The 26,452-nt window shown below is 33.4% G+C and overlaps 1 protein-coding gene and 2 long non-coding RNA genes across 3 annotated transcripts in view; 1 reads left to right on the top strand and 2 right to left on the bottom strand.

Moving 5' to 3' along the window:
* LOC127724646 (serine/threonine-protein kinase LATS1-like) overlaps positions 1 to 14,615 on the top strand; it is a 135,289-nt gene extending 120,674 nt beyond the window's left edge. Inside the window, exon 7 of the mRNA XM_052231671.1 lies at positions 14,092 to 14,615. Coding sequence (XP_052087631.1) covers positions 14,092 to 14,532 — 441 coding nt within the window. The 3' untranslated portion in view covers positions 14,533 to 14,615. The remainder of the gene's footprint in view (positions 1 to 14,091) is intronic.
* The window catches only part of LOC127724764 (uncharacterized), a 567,962-nt gene that overhangs the window by 64,858 nt on the left and 476,652 nt on the right, over positions 1 to 26,452 (bottom strand). The window lies entirely within an intron of this gene.
* Positions 9,277 to 14,084, bottom strand: LOC127724805 (uncharacterized). The gene is made up of 2 exons (XR_007992713.1): positions 12,823 to 14,084; positions 9,277 to 9,396 (listed from the first exon to the last, which is right to left on the bottom strand). It is a non-coding gene; the product is annotated as an uncharacterized LOC127724805 (long non-coding RNA).

Below are 26,452 nucleotides of genomic sequence, written 5' to 3'. Positions count from 1 at the left end.
ACCAAATGTTATGAAACTTATACACAATGCTCATTACCACAAAACACAGATCAAGTTTGAATTTTGGTGGCGTCACTTTAATGGATCTAGAGTTATGCTCCTTTATAAAAGGAAATATTGCAAAATTTTTAGTTTCCGTTCTCTAACTTAAGTTTACCTCAACCAAATGTTATGAAACTTATACACAATGCTTATTACCACAAAACACAGATCGAGTGTGAATTTTGGTGGTGTCACTCTAACTGATCTAGAGTTATGCCCCTTTATAAAAGGAAAAATTGCAAAATTTTTAGTTTCCGTTCTCTAACTTAAGATTGCCTCAACCAAATGTTATGAAACTGATACACAATGCTTATTACTACAAAACACAGATCAAGTTTGAATTTTGGTGGCATCACTTTAACTGATCTAGAGTTATGTCTCTTTATAAATAGAAAAATTTCAAAATATTTATTTTCTTCTAAATATCAAGTTTATAATATATTTTAAAATTGGAGTTATCTTCCTTTGACCATGATTATAGTTGAATCAACTACAAACAATGCTTTATACAATGCAATGTTTAATTTTGACTTCCACTGATAAAACACAGATCAAGTTGAATTTGGGTAGTGTCACTTTAACCATTATTGAGTTATGCCCCTTTATAAATCGAAAGATTGCAAAATTTTTAGTTTCCATTCTGTAACTGAAGTTATCCCCAGCCAAACATTATTAAACCTATACACAATATTCATTACCACAAAACTCAGTAAAGATCAAGTACAATTTTTTTGTTTCCGTTCTCTAACTTGAGTTTGCCTCAACCAAATGTTATGAAACTTATACACAATGCCTATTACTACATAATACAGATTAAGTACGAAATTAAGTGGCAACACTTTTACCATTCTTGAGTTATGTCCCTTTATAAACATAAAAATTGCTGAATTTTTTAGTTTGTCTCAACTAAATGTTGTAAAACTTATACACAACCGTTCTAGAGTTATGCATGTTTACAAATAGAAAAATTGCTGAATTTTTAGTTTCTGTTCTCTACTTAAGTTAGCCTCAACCAAATGTTATGAGACTTGCACACAATGCTTATTACCACAAAACTCAGATCAAGTTCAAATTTGGGTAGCGTCACTTTTACCGTTCTTCAGTTATGTCCCTTTATAACTATATGATATGCAAGTGGGGGCATCATCTGTGTCCACATGTGGACACTATCCACATTTATGTTAAAAAAGGGGGAGGGGTTTTTCACATGTCGCGCCGTATCTCAAAAACAGTTTATGATTATTGCTTAAAACTTTACACACTTCTTAGTTATATTAACCTTAAGATCTGTATACTTTTTGGTGATGATTCAAAATTTTATTTTTGAGTTATTGAGTATTTTGTAAAAAAAGGGGGGAGTGGTTTTTCACATGTCCCGCCGTATCTCAAAAACAGTTTATGATTATTGCTTAAAACTTTACACACTTCTTAGTTATATTAATCTAAAGATCTGTATACTTTTTGGTTTTGATTCAAAATTTAATTTTTGAGATATTGATTTTTTTTTTTTTTTTTAAAGGGGGGTTTTCACATGTCGCGCTGTATCTCAAAAACGATTTATGATTATTGCTTAAAATTTTACACACTTCTCAGTTATATTAATATAAAGATCTGTTTACTTTTTGGTTTTGATTCAAAATTTATTTTAGAGATATTGAGTTTTTTGTAAAAAAAAAAAGGGGGTTTTCGCATGTCACGCCGTATGTCAGAAACTATTTATGCTTATTGCATAAAAATTCACACACAAGACGACGGGCGTATCATGCGCTCATGGCGCAGCTGTTTATTCTAGTTTCCAGACAATAACTTGTGTTCAAGTGTATGAATCTCTCTGAAATTGTACTGCAAGGTACCATACCACAAAGGGAAGGCTGGGATTGAGTTTGGGGGTGAGGAATCATAAGGGGGTTCAAAAAATTTGGGGGAGGGATTTTTTTTTCTTTAAAATTTTCCATTTTAAATTTGTTATTTCTGATTTATATATAAAAGCAAATAATAATGATATGGTTTGAATAGGTAAATTAAAAATTTTCAAGTTCTTAGACCACATTCATTCTGTGTCAGAAACCTATGCTGTGTCAAATATTTAATCACAATCCAAATTCAGTGCTGTATCAAGCTTGACTGTTGTGTCCATACTTGCCCCAAGTGTTCAGGGTTCGACCTCTGCTGTTGTATCAAGCTGCACCCAGCGGAGCATTTTATTGTGTTTTGGTCTGTTTTTCCAAGTACTGAAGTAAGCTATTGGTCAACTATATTTGGTTTATGGAATGATTGTAAGATGTACATGTCTGTCTGGTCAATGTTAAGTTTTTGTACGACCGCAAAAAATTTTTGCAGTCGTATATTGGTAACACGTCGTCATCGTCGGACAGAAGGAAGGTTGGGATTGTTTGTGGGGGTGATGGTCCCAACCGTTTAGGAATTAGAGTCCAAAAAGGGGCCAAAACAAGCATTTTTCTAGTTTCAGGACAATAACTTGTGTATAAGTATTTGGATTGCTCTGAAATTGTACCACAAGGTTCAATACCACAAGTAGAAGGTTGGGATTCATTTTGGGGGTAATTGCCCAAACCATTCAGGATTTAGGGGCCAAAAAGGGTCTAAAACAAGCATTTTTCAATTTTTCAGACAATAACTTGTGTTTAAGTGTATGGATGTCTCTTAATTTGTACCACATTTTACAAAAAGAAAATTTCTTCAAAATTATTTTTTTTGGAAAAGGTTGGGGGTATGAAATTTTTTTTCCTCAAAAGAAAATTCTCTATAATTATTATTTTTTTTTGTAGGGGGGTAAAAAAAAATTTTGGGGGGGATAAAATAAAAACATTTTGGGGGGTGGGGGGGGGGTCAATTTTTTTCCCTCAAGATTTTAGAAATTGTCAATTTTCCATAAAAAAAATTGGGGGTCACAATTTATTTTGCTAATTCTTTGTATATAATCTGAAAACAGATTTACTAAGTATTGCGCAACAGCACAAGTGTATTGCAGAACAGCAAGAAATCTCCAATTGAATATAAATTCAAATCATACAACCAATTTCAAGTTCTTTGACTACATTTATTCTGTGTCAGAAACTTATAATGTGTCAAATATTTAATTAAAATCCAAATTCAGACCTGTATCAAGCTTGAATATTGTGTCTATTTTTCATACTGTTGAAGGTTGGACCTCTGCGGTCGTATCCAACTGCGCTTGGCGAAGCAGTTTATTGTGTTTTGGTCTGTTTTTCAAATACTAATAGCAATAGGTCAACTATATTTGGTTTATGGAATGATTGAAAGGTGTTCATGTCTGTCTAGTCGATGTCATCTGACCTTGACCTCATTTTCATGGTCCATTTGTCAATGTTAAGTTTTTGTGTTTTGGTCTGTTTTTCAAGTACTATAAGCAATAGGTCAACTATATTTGGTTTGTGGAATGATTGTAAGGTGTACATGTCTGTGTGACAGTTTTTATCTGACCCTGACCTCACTGTCATGGATCTTTAAAAATGTTAAGTTTATGTGATACTTGTAGTAAAACCTTTATCCTTAAGACTTTCAACATAAAATCAATGGTCAGTAAAACAGGCGAGACATTTCAGTGTATATGTCTGTCTGGCAGGTATCATCTGACCATGACCTCATTTTCATGGTTCATTGGTCAATGTTAAGTTTTCATGGTTAAGTTTGTTTCTTAGATACTATAAACTATAGGTCAACTATATGTAATACATAGATTGATTGAAAGGTGTACATGTCTGTCTGGCATGGTTCATCTGACCTTGACCTCATTTTCATGGTTCATTAATCAATGTTAAGTTTTCCTGATTAAGAAACTATGAGCAATAGGTCAAATATATTTGATGTATGGAATGATTGTAAGGTGTAAATGTATTTTCAGGTTAGTTTATCTGACCTTGACCTCATTTTCTTGGATCATGTTAAGTTTATGTGATACTTGTAGTAAAGCTTTATATTTAGGACTATCAACATAAAATTAATGGTCAGTAAAGCAGGCGAGACATTTCAGCGTGTGCACTCTTGTTGTCTGTTTTTCCAAAAACTATAAGCAGTAGGTCAACTATATTAGGTGTGTGGAATGATTGTAAGGTGTACATGTCTGTCTGGCAGGTATCATCTTAATCTTGGCCTCATTTTCATGGTTCGTTGGTCAATGTTAAGTTTTCATGGTATTGTCAGTTTTTCAGATCCTTCAATAACTTGTGAATCTCTATGAAATTGTACCACAAGGTTCCATACCTCAAAAGGAAAGTTGAGATTGATTTTGGGGGTTATGACCGTAACTGCTAGGAAAAATGGGCTAAAAACAACACTTTTGTAATACTTTGTATAAATTGCTTATTTCTTGACCAATTTCAATGGGCTTTAATTCAAAGTCTTGAATTCTTTGGGTTCTCTAATATGCTGAATCCAACCATGTAATTAGATTTTAAGATTTTGAGGGCCGTTTTTACATTGGTCCACATGTAGGTCCAAAGGGTCCAAAATTAAAATTAGTTTGATTTTAACAAAAGTTGATTTAAATGGGTTCTTTGATATGCTGAATCTTAACATGTATTTAGTTTTTATACGACCGCAAAAAAATTTTTGTGGTCGTATATTGGTATGACGTTGGCGTCGTCGTTGTCGTCGTCGTCGTCGTCGTCGTCCGGCGTCGTCGTCCGAATACACATTAGTTTTCGCATTCTAACTTTAGTTTAAGTGAATGGATCTCAATGAAATTTTACCATAAGGTTCAATACCACAAAAGGAAGGTGGGGATTGATTTTGGGGGTTATGGTACTAACAGTTAAGGAATTAGGGGCCAAAAAGGGGCCAAAAATAAGCATTTTTGTAACTTCCAGACATAACTTGTGTGTAAGTATATGGATCTCTCTGACATTGTACCACAAGGTTCCATATCACAAAGGGAATGCTGGGATTGATTTTGAGGGTAATTGCCTCCAAATTTTAGGAATTAGGGGCCAAAAAGGGGCAAAAAACAAGCATTTTTCTAGTTTCATGACAATAACTTGTGTGTAAGTGTATGGATCTCTCTGACATTGTATCACAAGGTTCCATATCACAAAGGGAATACTGGGATTGATTTTTGGGGGTAATTTCCTCCAAATTTTGGGAATTAGGGGCCAAAAAGGGGCAAAAAACAAGCATTTTTCTAGTTTCAAGACAATAACTTGTTTGTAAGTGTATGGATCTTTATGAAATTGTACTGCAAGGTTCCATATCACAAAGGGAAAGCTGGGTTGGAGTTTGGGGGTAATTGCCCTAAACGTTTAGGAATTAGGGGCCAAAAAGGGACAAAAAAACAAGCATTTTTCTAGTTTCCAGACAATAACTTGTGTTCAAGTGAATGGATCTCTCTAAAATTGTACTGCAAGGTACCATACCACAAAGGGAAAGCTGGGATTGAGTGTGGGGGCGATGAATCATAAGGGGGTTCAAAAAATTTGGGGGGGGGATTTTTTTTTCCTTTTTTTTCTTTAAAATTTTCCATTTTAAATTGGTTATTTCTGATTTATATATAAAAGCAAATAATAATGATATGGTTTGAATAGCATACATGTGAACCTCCCGACAGGAGTACAATAATCCTGTTTTCAGGAGTCTCCTCCCGACCTCCGGTTGAAGAGGAAAATTATAATCCCGTGTATGAAATTTTTCATGAATGAAAAATTTCTGCCCAACATATCATCTCAGGCATCTGGTGTAACTCACATTACCTGAAGTTATATTTTACCTGTAAATCAATTAACATGCATAATTATATGGCTTCACTTGTCAGCTTGGGTGTCAAACATACTGGTAATCAATGATTTTTTACCTCAGGCTAACTGCTGTTGTGTAACAAAAACTGTGTATTTATTGGGTTACTTCCCTTGATTTATCCTGTTTTAAGTTACTTTCCTTTTAATAATGAAAATTTTTAAAAGAATATAAATAAAATATAAATTGAACAAATAATCATAAAAGGATGGTAAATAAATGATTTTAAATGTCTTAGGACAAATAAAAAAATAATAATTTGAAAATTATTTGAGGATTCTATACTTCCTTTCAAGGCTTAAATTGAAATTTATATATTAACTATGACCCTTGTTTTACAGTTAGAATGATTTTCTGAGTATGCAAACAAAAGCTATTTGCAGATGGTTAAACAAATGTTCTGGTTGCAATAAATGTTTTATAGAATATGAAGTAAGAAATTTAAAGAACATACTGAAAAAAAAAAATGTTAGATTGAACATGTAAAATATAAAGATGGAGAAACTTTATAAGTACAAGGGTACTATAAACATAATAAATTGGATGGAAAGTTGAAGAAAACACACTTTAAAAGACCATTTTTACAGCACACGGTTACATTTACGACAAATTTATGTCGATTAAAAACCTCCTGATCTGAGTCCTAATCTCCTGATCTGAGTTTCACAGTCCATCACATGTATGAATAGGTAAATTAAAAAATTATAAGTTCTTAGACCACTTTCATTCTGTGTCAGAAACCTATGCTGTGTCAAATATTTAATTACAATCCAAATTCAGTGCTGTATCAAGCTTGAATGTTGTGTCCATACTTGCCCCAACTGTTCAGGGTTTGACCTCTGCGGTCGTATCAAGCTGCGCCCCAGCGGAGCATTTTATTTGATTTTGTACACGATTTTCAAGTTGGTCCAAATCAGGGTCCAAATTTAACTTTGTTTGATTCAACAAAAATTGATTCAATGGGTTCTTTAATGTGCTGAATCTAACCATGTATTTAGATTTTGGATGTTGGGCCTCGTTATCAAATTGGTACGCATTGAGGTCCAAAGGGTCCAAAATTAAACTTTGTATGATTTCATCGAAAATTGAATTCTAGGGGTTCTTATAATAACCATGTATTTAGATTTTGGATATTGGACCATAATAGATAGATATCCAATTTCAAATGTTTGAATTCTTTTATTTATTGGGAACCGATACTATATTTACTAGAAAACTTTTTTGTTCGCTATGGAGACTCCGTATATCGTCAAGTTATTGGAATTCCAATGGGGACTAACAGTGCACCACTTGTTGCGGACCTGTTTCTGTATTGTTATGAGTTACAATTTATGACTTAAATCAGCAAAGACCCATAGAAACAACATCTATTACAAAAATTTAAAAACACTTTTAGATATTTGGATGATATATTGGCTCTCAATAATGACGACTTCATTATGTACACTTAAGAGATTTATCCTGTTGAACTGACTTTAAACAAAGCTAATACTAACAATGAACACTGCCCTTTTCTGGATCTTGATATCTATATCTTTAACGGGAAGCTTAAAACCAAAAGTTATGATAAAAGAGATGATTTTTCATTTCCTATTGTTATTTATTCATTTTTAGATGGTGACGTTCCCTTGTCACCATCTTATGGTGTTTATATATCTCAGCTTGTTTGATTAGCTCGTGTATGTAACAACGTATTTGATTTTAATGAAAGAAATCTCTGTATTACTGAAAAATTATTACACCAGGGTTTTCGATATCACAAACTAGTCAAAAAATTTACTAAATTTTATCATCGGTACAAGGACATCATTCGTAAATAGAAATCATCATGCAGACATCTTTTACATTCAGGTATTTCACATCCAATCTTTTATGGGAATATTCTATACAAAGCACAAAAATGTCGTCATTCACCTCAAAAGCTAACCAAACCTTTAAACAGACTTAGTCAGAAGGGATATAGTTACGATACTGTTGTCAAGTCATTAAGGATTGCATATTTTGGTTTTAATATTGATTCACTGATAGGGTCTTTGCATCGGAAATAAACACATTTATTCTAAAACCAGTTGTTGGCATGATATGAATTATGTTCTTCTCATATTTATTTTATGAGGGTATGATACTAAACCCCTAACGGGAGGGATTGTGCTTGATTTTCATACGATGAAGACATAATCTTTCAATCAGTTTAATTGAGGTCTGGAGCTAGCATGTCAGTAACTTTATGTATCATTGTCATTTTGCTTAGTTTAGGAATTAGGGGGCAAAAAAGGGGCAAAAACAAATATTTTTCTAGTTTCATGACAATAACTTGTGTGTAAGTCTATGGATCTTTCTGAAATTGTACTACAAGGTTCCATATCACAAAGGGAAAGCTGGAATTGAGTTTGAGGGTAATTGCCCAAAACGTTTAGGAATAAGGGGCCAAAAAGGGGCCAAAAATAAGCATTTTTCTAGTTTCCAGACAATAACTTATGTTCAAGTGTATGGATCTCTCTGAAATTGTACTGCAAGGTTCCATATCACAAAGGGAATGCTTGGATTGATTTTGGGGGTAATTGCCTCAAAATATTAGGAATTAGGGGGCAAAAAAGGGGCAAAAACAAGCATTTTTCTAGTTTCATGACAATAACTTGTGTGTAAGTGTATGGATCTTTATGAAATTGTACTGCAAGGTTCCATATCACAAACGGAAAGCTGGGTTTGAGGTTGGGGTTAATTGCCCTAAACTTTTAGGAATTTGGGGCCAAAAAGGGGCCAAAAAACAAGCATTTTTCTAGTTTCCAGACAATAACTTGTGTTCAAGTGTATGGATCTCTCTGAAATTGTACTGCAAGGTACCATACCACAAAGGGAAGGCTGGGATTGAGTTTGGGGGTGATGAATCATAAGGGGGTTCAAAAAATTGGAGGGGGGGGGGGGGTTTTTTCATTTTTTTTTCTTTAAAATTTTCCATTTTAAATTGGTTATTTCTGATTTATATATAAAAGCAAATAATAATGATATGGTTTGAATAGGTAAATTAAAATTTTCTAAGTTCTTAGACCACTTTCATTCTGTGTCAGAAACCTATGCTGTGTCAAATATTTAATTACAATCCAAATTAAGTGCTGTATCAAGCTTGAATGTTGTGTCCATACTTGCCCCAACTGTTCAGGGTTCGACCTCTGCGGTTGTATCAAGCTGTGCCCCAGCCGAGCATTTTATTGAAATTGTACTGCAAGGTTCCATATCACAAAGGGAAAGCTGGGTTTGAGTTATGGTAATTGCCCTAAATGTTTAGGAATTTGGGGCAAAAAAGGGGCAAAAAAACAAGCATTTTTCTAGTTTCCAGACAATAACTTGTGTTCAAGTGTATGGATCTCTCTGAAATTGTACTGCAAGGTACCATACCACAAAGGGAAGGCTGGAATTGAGTTTTGGGGTGATGAATCATAAGGGGGTTCGAAAAATAGGGGGGGGTTTCCTTTTTAAATTGGTTATTTCTGATTTATATATAAAAGCAAATAATTATGATATGGTTTGAATAGGTAAATTAAAAAATTTTAAGTTCTTAGACCACATTCATTCTGTGTCAGAAACCTATGCTGTGTCAAATATTTAATCACAATCCAAATTCTGTGCTGTATCAAGCTTGAATTTTGTGTCCATACTTGCCCCAACTTCAGAGTTCGACCTCTGCGGTCGTATCAAGCTGCGCCCAGCGGAGCATTTTTTTTAATTTTAATTCATTTATATGTTTCGGAGTTTTGTGTGACATCCATTTTCACTGAACTAGTACACATTTTTGTTTAGGGGCCAACTGAAGCCCGCCTCCGGGTGCTGGATTTTCTCGCTGTGTTGAAGACCCATTGGTGGCCTTAGGCTGTTTTCTGCTCTTTGGTCGGGTTGTTGTCTCTTTGACACATTCCCCATTTCCATTCTCAATTTTATTTCAAATATTTATTCAAAAATCCAATGTTAGAGCTGTATTGCACAAATAATAGAAATTGTTAGTAGATTCATAGTTAAAAATAGATATAGCATCAAATTCTAATTTTAGAAATTATGTATAAATATAGTTTGAAATTTGCTGTTTATTATTAGATATTTTGAAAGATAATTAAAGCTAAAAGGTTAGTTTTATAGATTTTTTGAAGACATTGTGGAAATTGTTTTTTTTCATTTTTTTTTTTGTAATTTTTTTTGAAGAACTACATAGTAGGTTTGTTTGTTATTCTGTATAAATTAATTTTCAGACTGCTTTATTATATTTTGTTTTGTTTTGAAGAAGTGAACCCCTTTAAAAACTTAGCTAATACTGTCCATTAATAAATAAATAAATACAATTATTGGTGTAAATGGATATGCTGAATCTAACCATGTATTTAGATTTTGGATATTGGACCATAATAGGTGAAGTCCATTTCAAATTTTTCAGTTCTTTGACCACATTCATTCTGTGTCAGAAAACTATGCTGTATCAAATACTTAATCACAATCCAAACTCAGAGCTGTATTAAGCTTGAATGTACTTGCCCCAACTGTTCAGGGTTCGACGGTCGTATCAAGCTGCACCCCATCGAGCACTTTATTTAGACATCATTAACTTGCTCAAACCTACATGGAATTTTAAGAAATTTGGACACAAGCTTGTTTTTGAACAAAATACAGTATCCAGAGCAAAATTTTGAAAAAAATTATTTTCATTTTTCCGTATTTTACTGATAAATGGATTTAATTTTTATACGACCGCAAAAAAATTTTTGTGGTCGTATATTGGTATGACGTTGGCGTCGTCGTTGTCCCAAGACGCATTAGTTTTCGCACTCTAACTTTAGTTTAAGTGAATGGATCTCTATGAAATTTTACCATAAGGTTCAATACCACAAAAGGAAGGTGGGGATTGATTTTGGGGGTTATGGTACCAACAGTTAAGGAATTAGGGGCCAAAAAAAGCTTTTTCTAGTTTCCAGACAATAACTGTGGAACGGTGTATGGATCTCTCTGAAATTATACTACAAGTTTCCTTACCACAAAGGGATGGTAAGGATTTGCTTTGGGGGGTTATGGCTCAAACCGTTTAAGAATTAGAGGCAAAAAAGGGGGAAAAACAAGGTTGTCCTGGTTAATGGACAAATACTTTAGTACAAAACATAATTTAAAGCAGTGTAAGGGAGATAAATCAAATACATCATTGAAATTATCTCCCTTACACTGCTTTTAAATTATGTATAAAGTAATGGTTAATGAACAATTAAGATAATTTAAAACAGTGTAAGGGAGGTAATCCAAATACAACGTTTTGGTTACTTCCCTTACACTGCTTTTAAATTATGTTTAAAGAAATGCATATTTATAAAGGAAGACCAGTAAAAATATCTGCAAATGTTGCATCTTTTTTTTTTTACAAAAAAATCAATATGAAAGATTTGACACTATATTTTAAATTCTATTATAAAATAGATTAAGTTAGCACTATGGTAAATTTAAATGGGTAATTATGGTTGCCAACTCCATTGGAAATTTGAATTGAGATTATGACCATATCTTGAGGGAAAGAATTTTTTTGGGGAAAAAAGGGGGGGGGGGGTAAAAAGAAATTGTGGGGGGTCAATTTTTTCTCATTTCAGATATCAGAAATTAAAAAGAATTATTCTTCAAATATTATTTTTTTTTCAAATTTCAAATATTGAAAAATTTCAAGAAGTAATCTTTAATTGCACAGTATGGCGCATTAGATTTGTAAGATCTTTGACCACATTTATTTATTTTTTATGCCGAATCTAACCGTGTATTTAGATTTTTAATTTTGGGTCCAGTTTTCAAATTGGTCTACTTTGTTTGATTTTAACAAAAATTGAATATATGGGGTTCTTTGATATGCTGAATCTAAACATGTATTTAGATTTTTGATTTTTGGCCCAGTTTTCAAGTTGGTCCAAATTGGGGTCCAAAATTAAACTTTGTTTGATTTCAACAAAAATTGAATATATGGGGTTCTTTGATATGCTGAATCTAACCATGTATTTAGATTTTTTATTTGTGGACCCCGCTATCAAATTGGTCCATATTGAGGTCAAAAGGGTCCAAAATTAAACTTTGTTTGATTTCATCAAAAATTGAATTATTGGGGTTCTTTGATATGCCAAATCTAGCCGTGTATTTAGATTTTTAATTTTGGGTCCCGTTTTTTAAATTGGTCTACATTAAGGTCCAAAGGGTCCAAAATTAAACTTAGTTTGATTTTAACAAAAATTGAATTCTTGGGGTTCTTTGATATGCTGAATCTAAACATATGGTTAGATTTTTGATTATGGGCCCAGTTTTCAAGTTGGTCCAAGTTGGGGTCCAAAATTAAACTTTGTTTGATTTCAACAAAAATTGAATATATGGGGTTCTTTGATATGCTGAATCTAAACATGTTTTAGATTTTAGATTTTTGGCCCAGTTTTCAAGTTGGTCCAAATTGGGGTCCAAAATTAAACTTTGTTTGATTTCAACAAAAATTGAATATATGGGGTTCTTTGATATGCTGAATCTTACCATGTATTTAGATTTTTTATTTGTGGGCCCGCTATCAAATTGGTTCATATTGAGGTCGAAAGGGTCCAAAATTAGACTTTGTTTGATTTCATCAAAAATTGAATTATTGGGGTTCTTTGATATGCCAAATCTAACCGTGTTTTTAGATTTTTAATTTTGGGTCCCGTTTTTTAAATTGGTCTACATTAAGGTCCAAAGGGTCCAAAATTAAACTTAGTTTGATTTTAACAAAAATTGAATTCTTGGGGTACTTTGATATGCTGAATCTAAACATGTGTTTAGATTTTTGATTATGGGACCAGTTTTCAAGTTTGTCCAAGTTGGGGTCCAAAATTAAACTTTGTTTGATTTCAACAAAATTGAATATATGGGGTTCTTTGATATGCTGAATCTAACCATGTATTTTGATTTTGGACATTGGACCATAATAGGTAAATTAAAAAAATTGAAGTTCTTAGACCACATTCTTTCTGTATCAGAAACCTATGCTGTGTCAAATATTTAATCACAATCCAAATTCAGAGCTGTATCAAGCTTGAATGTTGTGTCCATACTTGCCCCAACTGTTCAGGGTTCGACCTCTGCGGTCGTAACAAGCTGCGCCCAGCGAAGCATTTTATTTTTACAGTTAACACTCAGGCTCAGTCTGAGGTTATTAATTATAATGTTTGAAGCAAACTTTTCAAAAATATTTTTTTTTCATTTTCAGTATTTTTCTGATAGATGGGCATAGTTTTTCACAGTTAACATTTACAGACAGTTTGGGATTAAATTTTGTTGGCATGATAAATTTATAAACCTTCATGAATTGTTATGAAACTTGGACAGAATCTATCTTCAAGACCAAGAAATAGCATCTATAAAAAAATTTGATTTTTTTTTATAAATTCAGTATTTTACTGATAAATGGACTCACTTTTTAAATCAACATTACACTTTTACACTGACAGCAGCAATCGCAGGTGAGACACATGTATAACCGCTTATGAATATTTGTTCTCATACAGTCGTCTCAGGCCCAAATCTTATTTATATTTTGTCATTTGCCATAACTTTTTCAAAATTACTCCTTTGAACTAGACAGCCAATTGAAACAAAATTTGTTTGTTTACTGAAAATTGGATATTATGCACAAACTCTCAACCTATATTGCAATCACCTTATCCATTCATTATCTGTCAGTCACTAAAAATGTTTTGGTTGCATTTTTCTCAGAAACTCCAAGTTTCCTGAAACTTGGTATCAAGCTTCATATATTTGTCCTATTCATCACTCATTCACTTCCTGTTCACTGAAATACTTCTCTTGCACATAATAGGCATGCATAGAAATTTTGTCACATTTTTCTCGGGATCTACATAACAGAGCTCCCTAAAATTTGGCATCAAGCTTCACAATAGTATGCTTTAGTATGTGATGCATTTTCAGATTTAATGCTCATTCACTTTCTGTTGAACGAATACTTATATATTCTTATATATAATGGCCATGTATAAAATTTTGTCTCATTTTTCTCAGGAACTTCAAATCAAGGCTTTCTGAAATTTAAAATTAACTTTCATGAGAACATGCTATACAGTGTAATGCGTTTTTACATCCATCACTCATCATCTTCCTGTTAACAAATAGCTTATAGCGGGGTTATCGTTAATGAGCAATAGCTCACAGTTCACTTTGTTGTACATCAGTTTGAGTCATTGGAAGTTTTTAATATAAACATGAGTAAACACAGAATATCTTGTTTTTCCACAGGTAATTCATTGGCATGAAACTCTGAAAATTCCAAGAGAAGCTAACTTATCACAGGCAGCAACTAATCTAATATTGAGACTTTGTTGTGGAGCATCAGAACGTGCATTTGTGGACGAAATCAAACAGCATCCATTTTTTAATTCAATATGTTTTGAAGGACTTCGTCACAAAACTCCACCTTATAAACCTCAGATCAAATATGCAACAGACACATCTAACTTTGATGATATAGACCCTGACAAAATAAGAGGTAGTGACTCAGAAGATGAGATTAAAAAACCTGATCACCCAGTCAATGGCAAGCACCCAGAACATGCATTCTTTGAGTTCACATTCCGCAGGTTCTTTGATGATGGAGGACATCCTTACCCGGTCAAAGAATCAGACAATCAACAAGAACAAACCAAGACTAATGAATCAAATGCACCTGTTTATGTTTGATGTATAACATGCAGAACTAAGTCATTTGCTCTTTATTATTTAAGTATATATATTTAAATGCAGTAAAATTTTAAATTATCTTACATTACTTTTTAATTAATCAATCAAGACAATATATTTAGGTTAGACAAACTATATTTGCTAAGAAAAATGATAATTATTCTTGAAAATTTATTCAAAGCAAAATTATCTTTGATGCATTATTATAGTGCCGCTATACATTTTAAGTTACCCCTGTCAGTCTGTCCACCAACCCACCCACATATAAGTTTATGGTTTGTCTATGAAACCTTTTGCACAGTTAGAGGGAAGAAATTTTTTGTTTTGTAGAACAGATATACATGTACTGAAAATGTGGATCTGGACAGGATTTTAATGTCCAGTTTTTCACAAAATTACCTGATTATCAAAACGGTAGTATTTATTCTTCCATAGGCGACAATACTAACATTTTCTAAATTTACCACTTTTTATAATAAAAACCTGGATAAAACAGTTATGTGTAGTATTAGTACTTTATTATTCTGTTTAAGAAATTGCAGTCAAATGGTATCATGACCATCTTTGAACAGAGCTTGTTTATGGTATCCATTCCCATTGTCATTTCTCATCTAATTTATAAAAACGGCAGTGTGTATATTTACAATATAAATTTTGAAACACATTGAAATATTTTCTTGAGAGAATTATTCGAAAAGGCTTCCAAATTTTCATAAATTTGATATAAAATAATAACGGTGGGCATGGATACCATAAACAAGCTTCGTACGAAGATGGTTATGATTCCATTTGACTTCAACTTCTAACACAGAATAATAAAGTTTTTTATATCACACATAACTGCTTTTTACAGGTTTTTGTAGAGCCTGCGACATCTATGTTGCAAAAGCGAGACATAACAATCCTAGATTCCTCCATTAGCGGCATCAACATTTAGGTTCAGTCTGTGGTTAAAGTTTTTTTAGACATCAATAACTTTGTCAAACCTTCATGGAATTTTATGAAATTTGGACAGAAGCTTTTTTTGGCCAAAATATAGTATCCAGAGCATAATTATGCCCCTGTCGTAGCGGAGGGGGCATTAAGTTTTACCCTTGTTCGTCTGTTCATCCATATGGTCCATACGTCCCGAAATTTGTTTCCGTTCTCTAACATTAGTTAGCCTGAACCAAATGTTTTGAAACACATACACAATGCTTATAACCACAAAACACAGATAAAGTTTGAATTTTGGTGGCGTCACTCTTACTGTTTTAGAGTTATGCCCCTTTACAAATGGAAAAATTGCTGAATTTTTCGTTTCCGTTCTCTAATTAAAGTTTGCCTCAATCAAACGTTATGAATCTTATACACAATTCTTATTACCACAATACAAAGATCAAGTTTGAGTTTTGGTGGCGTCACTTTTGTCTTTCTAGAGTTATGCCCCTTTACAAATGGAATAAACTGCTTCGCCGAGCACAGCTGGATACGACCTCAGAGGTCCAACCTTGAACAGTTGGGGCAAAAATGGACACAATATTCAAGCTTGATACAGGTCTGAATTTGGATTGTAATTAAATATTTGACACATCATAGTTTTCTGACATAGAATAAACTAGAAAAATGCTTGTTTGACCCCTTTTTGGCCCCCTAATTCCTGAATGGTTTGGGCAATTACCCCCAAAATGAATCCCAACCTTCTACTTGTGGTATTGAACCTTGTGGTACAATTTCAGAGCAATCAAAATACTTATACACAAGTAATTGTCCTGAAACTAGAAAAATGCTTGTTTTTTGGCCCCTTATTCCTAAAAGGTTGGGACCATCACCCCCAAAAACAATCCCAACCTTCCTTTTGTGGTATTGAACCTTTTGGTTAAATTTCATAGACAGAAAACTCTGGCATATTTTCTATTTACAATATATTATCTATATTAAAGCCAGCAAAATTTCCGGTGCTGGCAATATAGTTCATTTGATATTTTGCCGGTTCTTTGTAAAGTCCTGTAAAGAGTGAACTTGAATGCCAAATCGACCAAGACCAAATAGCCCCCCTTTTTCACCAACTCGCCCTACTCTGCTTTGCCAACTAGCCCCACTTATGAAAAAGGGTCAAATCGCATTGAATTTAGTCCTGCCAACTCGCCCCACTTATGAAAAAAGGTAAAATCCCGTAAACTGGTCCGCCATTCCATCTAATTCTCTGCACCGAAGCGTAAGTGAACACAACAGGGGTCCAGTTTAAAAATCCCACTTATGAATAAGAGTTTAATGAAGATCAATAAAGGTCTGCTAACTCGCCCCACTAATGAAAAAAAGAATTAAATCATACTGCATTAAAGACTACCAACTCAACCCACTTATGAAAAGGAGTTTAATCACTATATGCCAACTCGCCCCACTTATAAAAAAAAGAATTAAATCTTGCTGCTTAAAGGACTACCAACTCGCCCCACTTATGAAAAGGAGTTTAATCCCATTGAAAAGGTCTGCCAACTCGCCCCACTTACACGACAGTTGTTTTCCATTCGTTTGAGGTGTTTGAGATTTTGATGTTGCCATTTGATAAAGGACTTTCCGTTTTGAATTTTCCTTGGAGTTCGGTATTTTTGTTAATTTACTTTTTACAAGATAAGTCAAGAATCATAGGTGTTTACATAATTTTATTCTCAGATGATAAGTTTGCACATACACATAAGTATGCATAACAATAATATTCAAAAACAAACATACATAAAATCAATTATGAAGACATGGTTGTGGTTAGTCTTGCCACATGTGAAAGTATAACCCGTCTGCTTAACTGTGGCTGTACATATACTCTTTTTTATAAGTGGGCCGAGTTGGCGGGACTAAATTCATCGGGATTTTACTCCTTTTCATAAGTGGGGCAAGTTGTCAGGACTCAATTCATCGGGATTTTACTGTTTTTCAAAAGTGGGGAGAGTTATCAGGACTAAATTCAACAGGATTAAACCCTTTCTCTTAAGTGGGGCGAGTTGGTAAGACTAAATTCAACGGAATTTTACCCTTTTCATAAGTTGGGCGAGTTGGTGGAAAAGTTGGGCGATTTGGCAGTGGGGCGAGTTGTCTTGCTTCCGTCAACATAAAAGAATCAAAATTGAAATTATTACTCATAATTTTAAAAATAAGATAATAGTAACAATATTTGAGATACATATACAAGTAATCGTTTAAAACATGAGTCGAAATAAAAATATTGAACATCCATTTGTAGAAATGAAATCATAATAAGACATATATATGTTTTGGAGTTTATGTGACGTCCATTTTCATTGAACTAGTACACATTTTTGTTTAGGGGCCAGCTGAAGCCCACCTCCGTGTGCGGGATTTTCTTGCTGTGTTGAAGACCCATTGGTGGCCTTCAGCTGTTTTGTGCTTTTTGGTCGGGTTGTTGTCTTTTTGACACATTCCCCATTTCCATTCTCAATTTTATGCAGTTGAAATTACCTCTAAAACCTGTCACAGTCTAATGCTACATGTATGGTGAGGGTACTCAAATTGCACCTATTTTGACAGTTTTGTCACCTACGTTTATTTACTATGTATAAGTTCCACCAATTTAATTTTGCAATCATATTGAATCATAGAAAAATGGGTTTGAACCGACCTACAAACAATCCATGATTCTGTAACTAGGAGTACCCAAATTCTGTCCATGCTTTAAATCACATCCATAAAAATTGAATAACTAATGTATTGTTTTATTTCTTCAAATATTTAAAACAATTTGACAAAAGTCCATGCTTACTATTAATTTTTAACCGGATTTTCGAAGGAAAAATCGGTTATTGATTTGGGGATGTACGGATGTATCAAATTTTGATATGTTGTTTCCTGTGACTAAAAGAAGGTCAAGTTCAATTTTCACGACTTTAGCTTTTTCGTTCTTGAATTTTGGACCCTTTTAGAAACCAGAAATTTACTTATAATGTGATTGAGTTATTTCCCTTTGGACAGAAATTAATAATTTTATGTATAGCTGAGATGTATAGTCTATCAATGATTGTATCTGTTTAATTAATTAGTCAGGGGTTGTCAAAAATTTATAACTATTTTTTTTTAAGTCATGTGTGTTTTGAAGGCAGATGTCACAGTTGTTATGTGTTTTTTTATTTTTGATGTGGTTGTTAATTTTTACTTGATCCTGTTTGGGTGTCCAGATTTGCAAATATCATTTTCATTTAAGGAATGACTGTAATATTTTTTCTGTCTATGAAGAAATAACATAATAAATGTGGTGCACACTGAATAACCCGCGTAGCGGGTTATTTTAAAGTGTGCACCACATTTTTTATGTTATTTCGAATAGACAGAAAAAATATTACAGTCATTTCTTATAATTTAATTCTAAATTCCATTTTAAACCGAAGTAAACCATGAAGAAACGTTGATGACGTCACGGTCACATGACAAAATTATGTCTATGAGCTGATAAACAAAACAACGTCAGCCAATCAGAAGACGCGTTACATCCCAAATCAAATTATTAGATAATAATCAATTTTTATTAAAGGATATATTTCATTACATTATATTGTGTAGATAAAGTTGTTGACATTGATAGATAAGTTGCAGATAAGATATTAGTTTGTGACAAATGAAAGAAAAAATATTGGGAACTATTAATTATATTTGATTATAATTTGAAAACATCATATCTAATTTAAGGGAACCATTTTTATACGACCGCAACATTTTGGTATATTGGTATGACGTTGGCGTCGTCGTCGTCGTCGTCGTCGTCCGAAGACACATTGGTTTTCGCACTCTAACTTTAGTTTAAGTGAATGGATCTCTATGAAATTTTACCATAAGGTTTAGTACCACAAAAGGAAGGTTGGGATTGATTTTGGGGGTTATGGTCCCAACAGTTAAGGAATTAGGGGCCAAAAATAAGCATTTTTGTAATTTCCAGACATACCCGGTTACTTGTGTGTTAGTGTATGGATCTCTCTGACATTGTACCACAAGGTTCCATATCACAAAGGGAATGCTGTGATTGATTTTTGGGTAATTGCCTCAAAATTTTAGGAATTAGGGGCCAAAAAAGGGGCTAAAACACAAGCATTTTTCTAGTTTCATGACAATAACTTGTGTGTAAGTGTATGGATCTTTCTGAAATTGTACTACGAGGTTTCATATCACAAAGGAAAAGCTGGAATTGAGTTTGGGGGTAATTGCCCAAAACGTTTAGGAATAAGGGGCTAAAAAGGGGTCAAAAATAAGCATTTTTCTAGTTTCCAGACAATAACTTGTGTTCAAGTGTATGGATCTCTCTGAAATTGTACTGCAAGGTACCATATCACAAAGTTAATGTTTGGATTGATTGTGGGGGTAATTGCCTCAAAATTTTAGGAATTAGGGGCCAAAAAAAGGGGGGAAAAACAAGCATTTTTCTAGTTTCAAGACAATAACTTGTGTGTAAGTGTATGGATATTTATGAAATTGTACTACAAGGTTCCATATCACAAAAGGGAAAGCTGGAATTGAGTTTGGGGGTAAATGCCCAAAACGTTTAGGAAAAAGGGGCCAAAAATAAGCATTTTTCTAGTTTCCAGACAATAACTTGTGTTCAAGTGTATGGATCTCTCTGAAATTGTACTGCAAGGTACCATACCACAAAGGGAAGGCTGGGATTGATTTTGGGGGTAATTGCCTCCAAATTTTAGGAATTAGGGGCCAAAAAGGGGCAAAAAACAAGCATTTTTCTAGTTTCAAGACAATAACTTGTGTGTAAGTGTATGGATCTTTATGAAATTGTACTGCAAGGTTCCATATCACAAAGGGAAAGCTGGGTTTTAGTTTGGGGGTAATTGCCTTACCAGTAAACGTTTAGGAATTTGGGGCCAAAAAGGGGCCAAAAAACAAGCATTTTTCTAGTTTCCATACAATAACTTGTGTGTAAGTGTATGGATCTCTCTGAAATTGTACTGCAAGGTACCATACCACAAAGGGAAGGCTGGGATTGAGTTTTAGGGTGATGAATCATAAGGGGGTTCAAAAAATTTGGGGGGGGGATTTTTTTCCATTTTTTTTTCTTTAAAATTTTCCATTTTAAATTGGTTATTTCTGATTTATATATAAAAGCAAATAATAATGATATGGTTTGAATAGGTAAATTAAAAATTTCTAAGTTCTTAGACCACATTCATTCTGTGTCAGAAACCTATGCTGTGTCAAATATTTAATCACAATCCAAATCAGTGCTGTATCAAGCTTGACTGTTGTGTCCATACTTTCCACAACTGTTCAGGTCGTATGAAGCTGTGCCAAGCGGAGCATTTTATTGTGTTTCCGGACAATAACTTGTGTGTAAGTGTATGGATCTCTCTGAAATTGTACCACAACGTTCCATATCACAAAAGAAAGGCTGGGATTGAGTTTGGGGGTAATTGCCCCAAACGTTAAGGAATTAGGGGCAAAAAAGGGTCCAAAAACAAGCATTTTTCTAGTTTACCGACAATAACTTGTGTTTAAGTGTAAGGATCTCTCTAAAATTGTACTACAAGGTTCCATACAACAAAGGGAAGGCTGGGATTGAGTTTGAGGGTAATTACACCAAGGGGGAGGGGGGGGGGCGAGGTTTAAACAATTTTTTGGAAGGTCCATATTTTTTTTCATGGAAATTTTTGAAATTTCAAATAATTGCACAGTATTGCACAATAGCAAGAAATCTTCAATTGCACTGTATTGCGCAATAGCAAGAAATCTTCAATTGCACAGTATTGTGCAAAAGCACAGTATTGTACAATACCACAGTATTGGGCAATAGCAAGAAATCTTCAATTACACAGTATTGCGCATTAGCAAGAAATCTTCAATTGCACAGTATTGCACAATAGCACAATATTGCGCAATAGCAAGAAATCTTCAATTGCACAGTATTGCGCAATAGCAAGAAATCTTCAATTGCACAGATTTGAGCAATAGCACAGTATGTGGCAATAGCAAGAAATCTTCAATTGCACAGTATTACGCAATAGCAGGAAATCTTTAATTGCACAGTATTGCGCAATAGCAAGAAATCTTCAATTGCACAGTATTGCACAATAGCACAGTATTGCACAACAACACAGTATTGCGCAATAGCAAGAAATCTTCAATTACACAGTATTGCACAATAGCAAGTAATCTTCAATTGCACAGTATTGCTCAATAGCACAGTATTGCGCAATAGCAAGAAATCTTCAATTGCACAGTATTGCACAATAGCAAGAAATCTTCACTTGCACAGTATTTCACAATAGCAAGAAATCTTCAATTGAAAATAAATACAAATCTTTTAACCAATTTCAATGGGATTAATTTAAAGTCTTTAATTTTTGGGGATTCTAACCTTGTATTACTTTTTTGGATATTGGGCCCCATTTTTAAATTGGTCTACATTGAGGTCAAAAGGGTCCAAAATTAAACTTTGTTTGATTTCATCAAAAACTGAATTATTGCGGCTGTATGATATGCTGAATCTTATTGTGCATTTAGATTTTTTATTTTGGGCCCTGTTTAGTCCATATTAAGGTTTGACGGTTCCAAAATTTTGTTTGATTTCAACTAAAATTAAATTTTTGGTTTTTGTTTATATGCTGAATCTAACCATGTTGTTAGATTTTGGATATCAGACATTCTAGGTAAATTAAATGACCCATTTCAAAATTTTATGATCTTTGACCACATTTATTTTGTGTTAGAAACCTATATTATGTCAAAAATTTGATCACAATCCAAATTCAGACAGTATCAAGCTTGAATATTGTGTCCAAACTTGCCCCAACTGTTCAGGGTTTGACCTCTGCGGTCGTATCAGGCTGCACTCAGCGAAGCATTTTATTTAACTGTATATTGTTTAAAAATAAAAGTTAAAAATCTCATTGCATATAAATTTGGTAGTACATTATACAATCTTAACAAAATCACATAGCTTCAAAATCAAAAATGTTTAAATTATATTTGCATTTGGAATAATAGTCAGTTTTTTATACGACTGCAAAACTGTTTTTGGGTTCGTATAGTGCTATGATGTCATCGTCGTCCGAAGACACATTTGGTTTCTGGACAATAACTTTAGGTTAAGGGAATGGATCTCTATGAAATTTTACAAGAATATTCAATACCACAAAAGGAAGGTTGGGATTGATTTTGGGGGTAATAGTACCAGCAGTTTAGGAATTAGGGGCCAAAAAGGGGCCAAAAACAAGCATTTTTGTAGTTTCCGGACAATAACTTGTGTGTAATTGTAAGGATCTCTCTGACATTGTACCACAAGGTTCCATACTACAAAGGGAAGGCTGGGATTGAGTTTGGGGGTAATTACTCCAAAGGGGGGTGGGGGGTTTCGAATATTTTTAAGGGGTTCATATTTTTTTTTCTTCAAAATTTTTCAAATTTCAATAGATTTTTATATGACCGCAAAACATTTTCGCGGTCGTATATTGGTATGACGTTGGCGTCGTCGTCCGAAGACACATTGGTTTTCGCACAATAACTTTAGTTTAAGTGAATGGATCTCTATGAAATTTTACCATAAGGTTTAGTACCACAAAAGGAAGGTTGGGATTGATTTTGGGGGTTATGCTACCAACAGTTAAGGAATTAGGGGCCAAAGATAAGCATTTTTCTAGTTTCCAGACAATAACTTGTGGAACGGTGTATGGATCTCTCTGTAATTATACCACAAGTGTCCATACCGCAAAGGGATGGTTAGGATTTGCTTTTGGGGGGTTATGGCTCAAACTGTTTAGGAATTAGGGACAAAAAAGGGCGAAAAACAAGGGTGTCCTGGTTAATGGACAAATACTTTAGTACAAAACATAATTTAAAGCAGTGTAAGGGAGGTAATTCAAATACATCATTTGTATTACCTCCCTTACACTGCTTTTAAATTATGTATAAAGTAACGGTTAACGAACAATTAGGACAATTTAAAAGCAGTGTAAGGGAGGTAATCCAAATACAACGTTTTGATTACCTCCCTTACACTGCTTTTAAATTATGTTTAAAGAAATGCATATTTATAAAGGAAGACCAGTAAAAATATCTGCAAATGTTGCATCTTTTTAGTCCCCTACCGACGAAGTCGAAGGGGACTTTAGGTTTGCACTCCGTCCGTATGTCTGTCCGTCCGTCTGTCCATCCGTCCATCCGGCAAATCAGCTTTCCACACTTTTTTTTTCGTTCTTGAAAATATTGATTTAATATTTGGTATATAGTATTATCATGACAAGTTATAGATCAAGTTCGAATTTTGTACCGGTCTGATGATTTAGTCCAGAGTTATCATGGTCCATATCTAATGTTAGAGTACTACATTTTGTATGTTAAACCATATTTCTGTACAAGAGAGATAACTCATTTTTTTAAAGACATTCTTTGGTTAATTGTTTGAAGTATTTTTTATTTTGTATAAACTAATATTCTGAATGCTATATACATAAAAAAAAGTTATGGAGTGAGAGATAATAATCTATTTTTATTTAGGTATATTTCATTACATTACATTGTGTATAGATGAAAGTTGTTATAGATAAGTTACAAATCTATATTAGTTTGTGACAAATGAAAGAAAAAATATTTGGAACTATTAATTATATTTGATTATAACTTGAAAATAAATATACATTGTGTATTACATCATATATAATTTTAGAGAACTATTAATCATATCAAATGTTAAAGTGTTTTCCACACTTTTTTTTCATCATGCTTGAAGATATTGATTGATAATTGGTATATAGTTTTATCATGACAAGTTACAGATCAAGTTCAATTTTTTTGTTTCGGTCTGATAATTTTGTGCAGAGTTATGGTCCTTGGACTTGAAAAATTCACTCATATAATCGGTTCTCCACTGTTTTTTAGTCATGATTGAAGATATTGACTTGATATTTTCTTTTTGTTTACACCATGACAAGTTATAGAACAAGTTAGAATTTTGTTCCAGTATAATGAATTTTTACCCGGTAGGGGACTATGTATTGCCATGCAATACTCTCAGAATGCTTGTTTTTTTTTACAAAAAAATCCATATGAAAGATTTGACACCATATTTTAAATTCTATTATAAAATAGATTAAATTAGAACTATGGTAAATTTAAATGAGTAACTATGGTTGCAAATTCCTTTGGAAATTTGAATTGAGATTATGACCATATCTTCAGGGAAAGATTTTTTTTTGGGGGAAAAGGGGGGGGGAGTGTAAAGTGTATTGCACAAAAGCCAAAAATTGAATATAAATTCAAATCATATAACCAATTCTAAGTTCTCCAACCACATTTATTTTGTGTCAGAAACCTATATTATGTCAAAAATTTGATCACAATCCAAATTCAGACAGTATCAAGCTTGAATATTGTGTCCAAATTTGCCCCAACTGTTCAGGGTTCGACCTCTGCGGTCGTACAAGGCTGCGCTCAGCGAAGCATTTTATTTCAATTGCATATCTGCAGAGACATTGTATTATATGTCTGGTATCACAGGGGCGGGTCCAGGTGAGAGCGTAATGTGCGAAAAAAAAAAAAAAAAAAAACTATCGTAAACTGCTAATATTGTATTGATTATGGCAATTTATCATATTCATTAATTAAACACATACTCTGAAAATGGTTCTAATGAATCCTCTCTAGTCTTACCATTCATTGAACATGAGAGTCCGTCAGTATTTCTGTGTTCATTTTAGGTTTTGCGTTAAGGTACATTTATACTAGTAACATACATATTTGGTATAGCATTTTTACTTCCCATCTGGATAGCCTTTGGAAGTATCATATTGTTTCAATATCCATTAGTGAGTAACTAAGTGACATTGACCTACATTTTGCCATGAAGTTCAAGCCCCATATTTATTTATGTGCCACATACCACCTATCGGAACTAGACAGTGGCATGATTGCTTTAATTTAGTACTGTAGTACAATGACGTTAATTTTTAATATTCAATCATGTATTATTTCCACATTAAAGCCTACAATATTTAGAACGGAAGAACTTTATACTTCAGTGTTTGTTCGTCTTGTATCATATGTGTGTAGTTCAACGAAACCAGAACTTAATCTAAAATAGAGAGATATTTATCAGTCTGGCTACTTCATAATTGTTGAAATCCAGGAGCTTCTGAGCTTCCCCATGGACCCTCTACCAGGGCAACCGTAATTTCGCCTCCCGTTCATAAAATCCTGGCTTAGGACTATTGAAATGTTAAGTAACGCCTTATACCCTAGAATTTGGAAATTCTCGTTATTAGTCTACTGCAGAAGCTGTTAAGATCCATCCAATCATTTTAATATACCATAGACAATTAATGGAGATAATTCGGCATAAAAAATGTCAAACCCTGACACTTTATATACATGTATAATTATAAAATATACATGCTCCAAGTCAGGAACCGTTCATGCACAAGAATTGCGGACAGCTCAGCTGGATGGCTTTATCAGCTACCACACAGAGAACCGTAATTATTGAAATTTTTTTAACGTTATTGTCTATGGGGAATTATGACCACTAGCTAAATAAACGAAAACTATGTCTATTTTATAAATCTCATATAAAATTAATAAATCATAAAGATCTCACCAATTTTTTAGCTTTGAAATGGTGTGCTAAAATCCACTTTATCTTGATATTTACTGTTGTCCCTATCATGTTGAACGTCCGGTTCTCTTATGTTTGAGATGTGTCAAATTACGAGGTATACATATTTTATAAAAAAATCATATTAAATTCATTTTCTATTGTAAATCAAATTAACAAATTATACAGTATTGGCAAATAATTTTCCTATCAAATGGTATAAGAATCGTCATCTTAAAATAATGTTTACTGTTGTCCCGAAGCATTTGAAAGTGAAACTTCATTATTTATGAATACGACGTATATTCATTCAACTAAGATTGACCGTATTCAAAGACAAATTGG

This window comes from Mytilus californianus, unplaced genomic scaffold (genome assembly GCF_021869535.1).
Source record: "Mytilus californianus isolate M0D057914Y unplaced genomic scaffold, xbMytCali1.0.p SCAF_14, whole genome shotgun sequence".
Lineage (NCBI taxonomy): Eukaryota > Metazoa > Mollusca > Bivalvia > Mytilida > Mytilidae > Mytilus > Mytilus californianus.
Note: the sequence above shows the minus strand (reverse complement) of the source record. Positions and strands in the feature narration are given on the sequence as shown.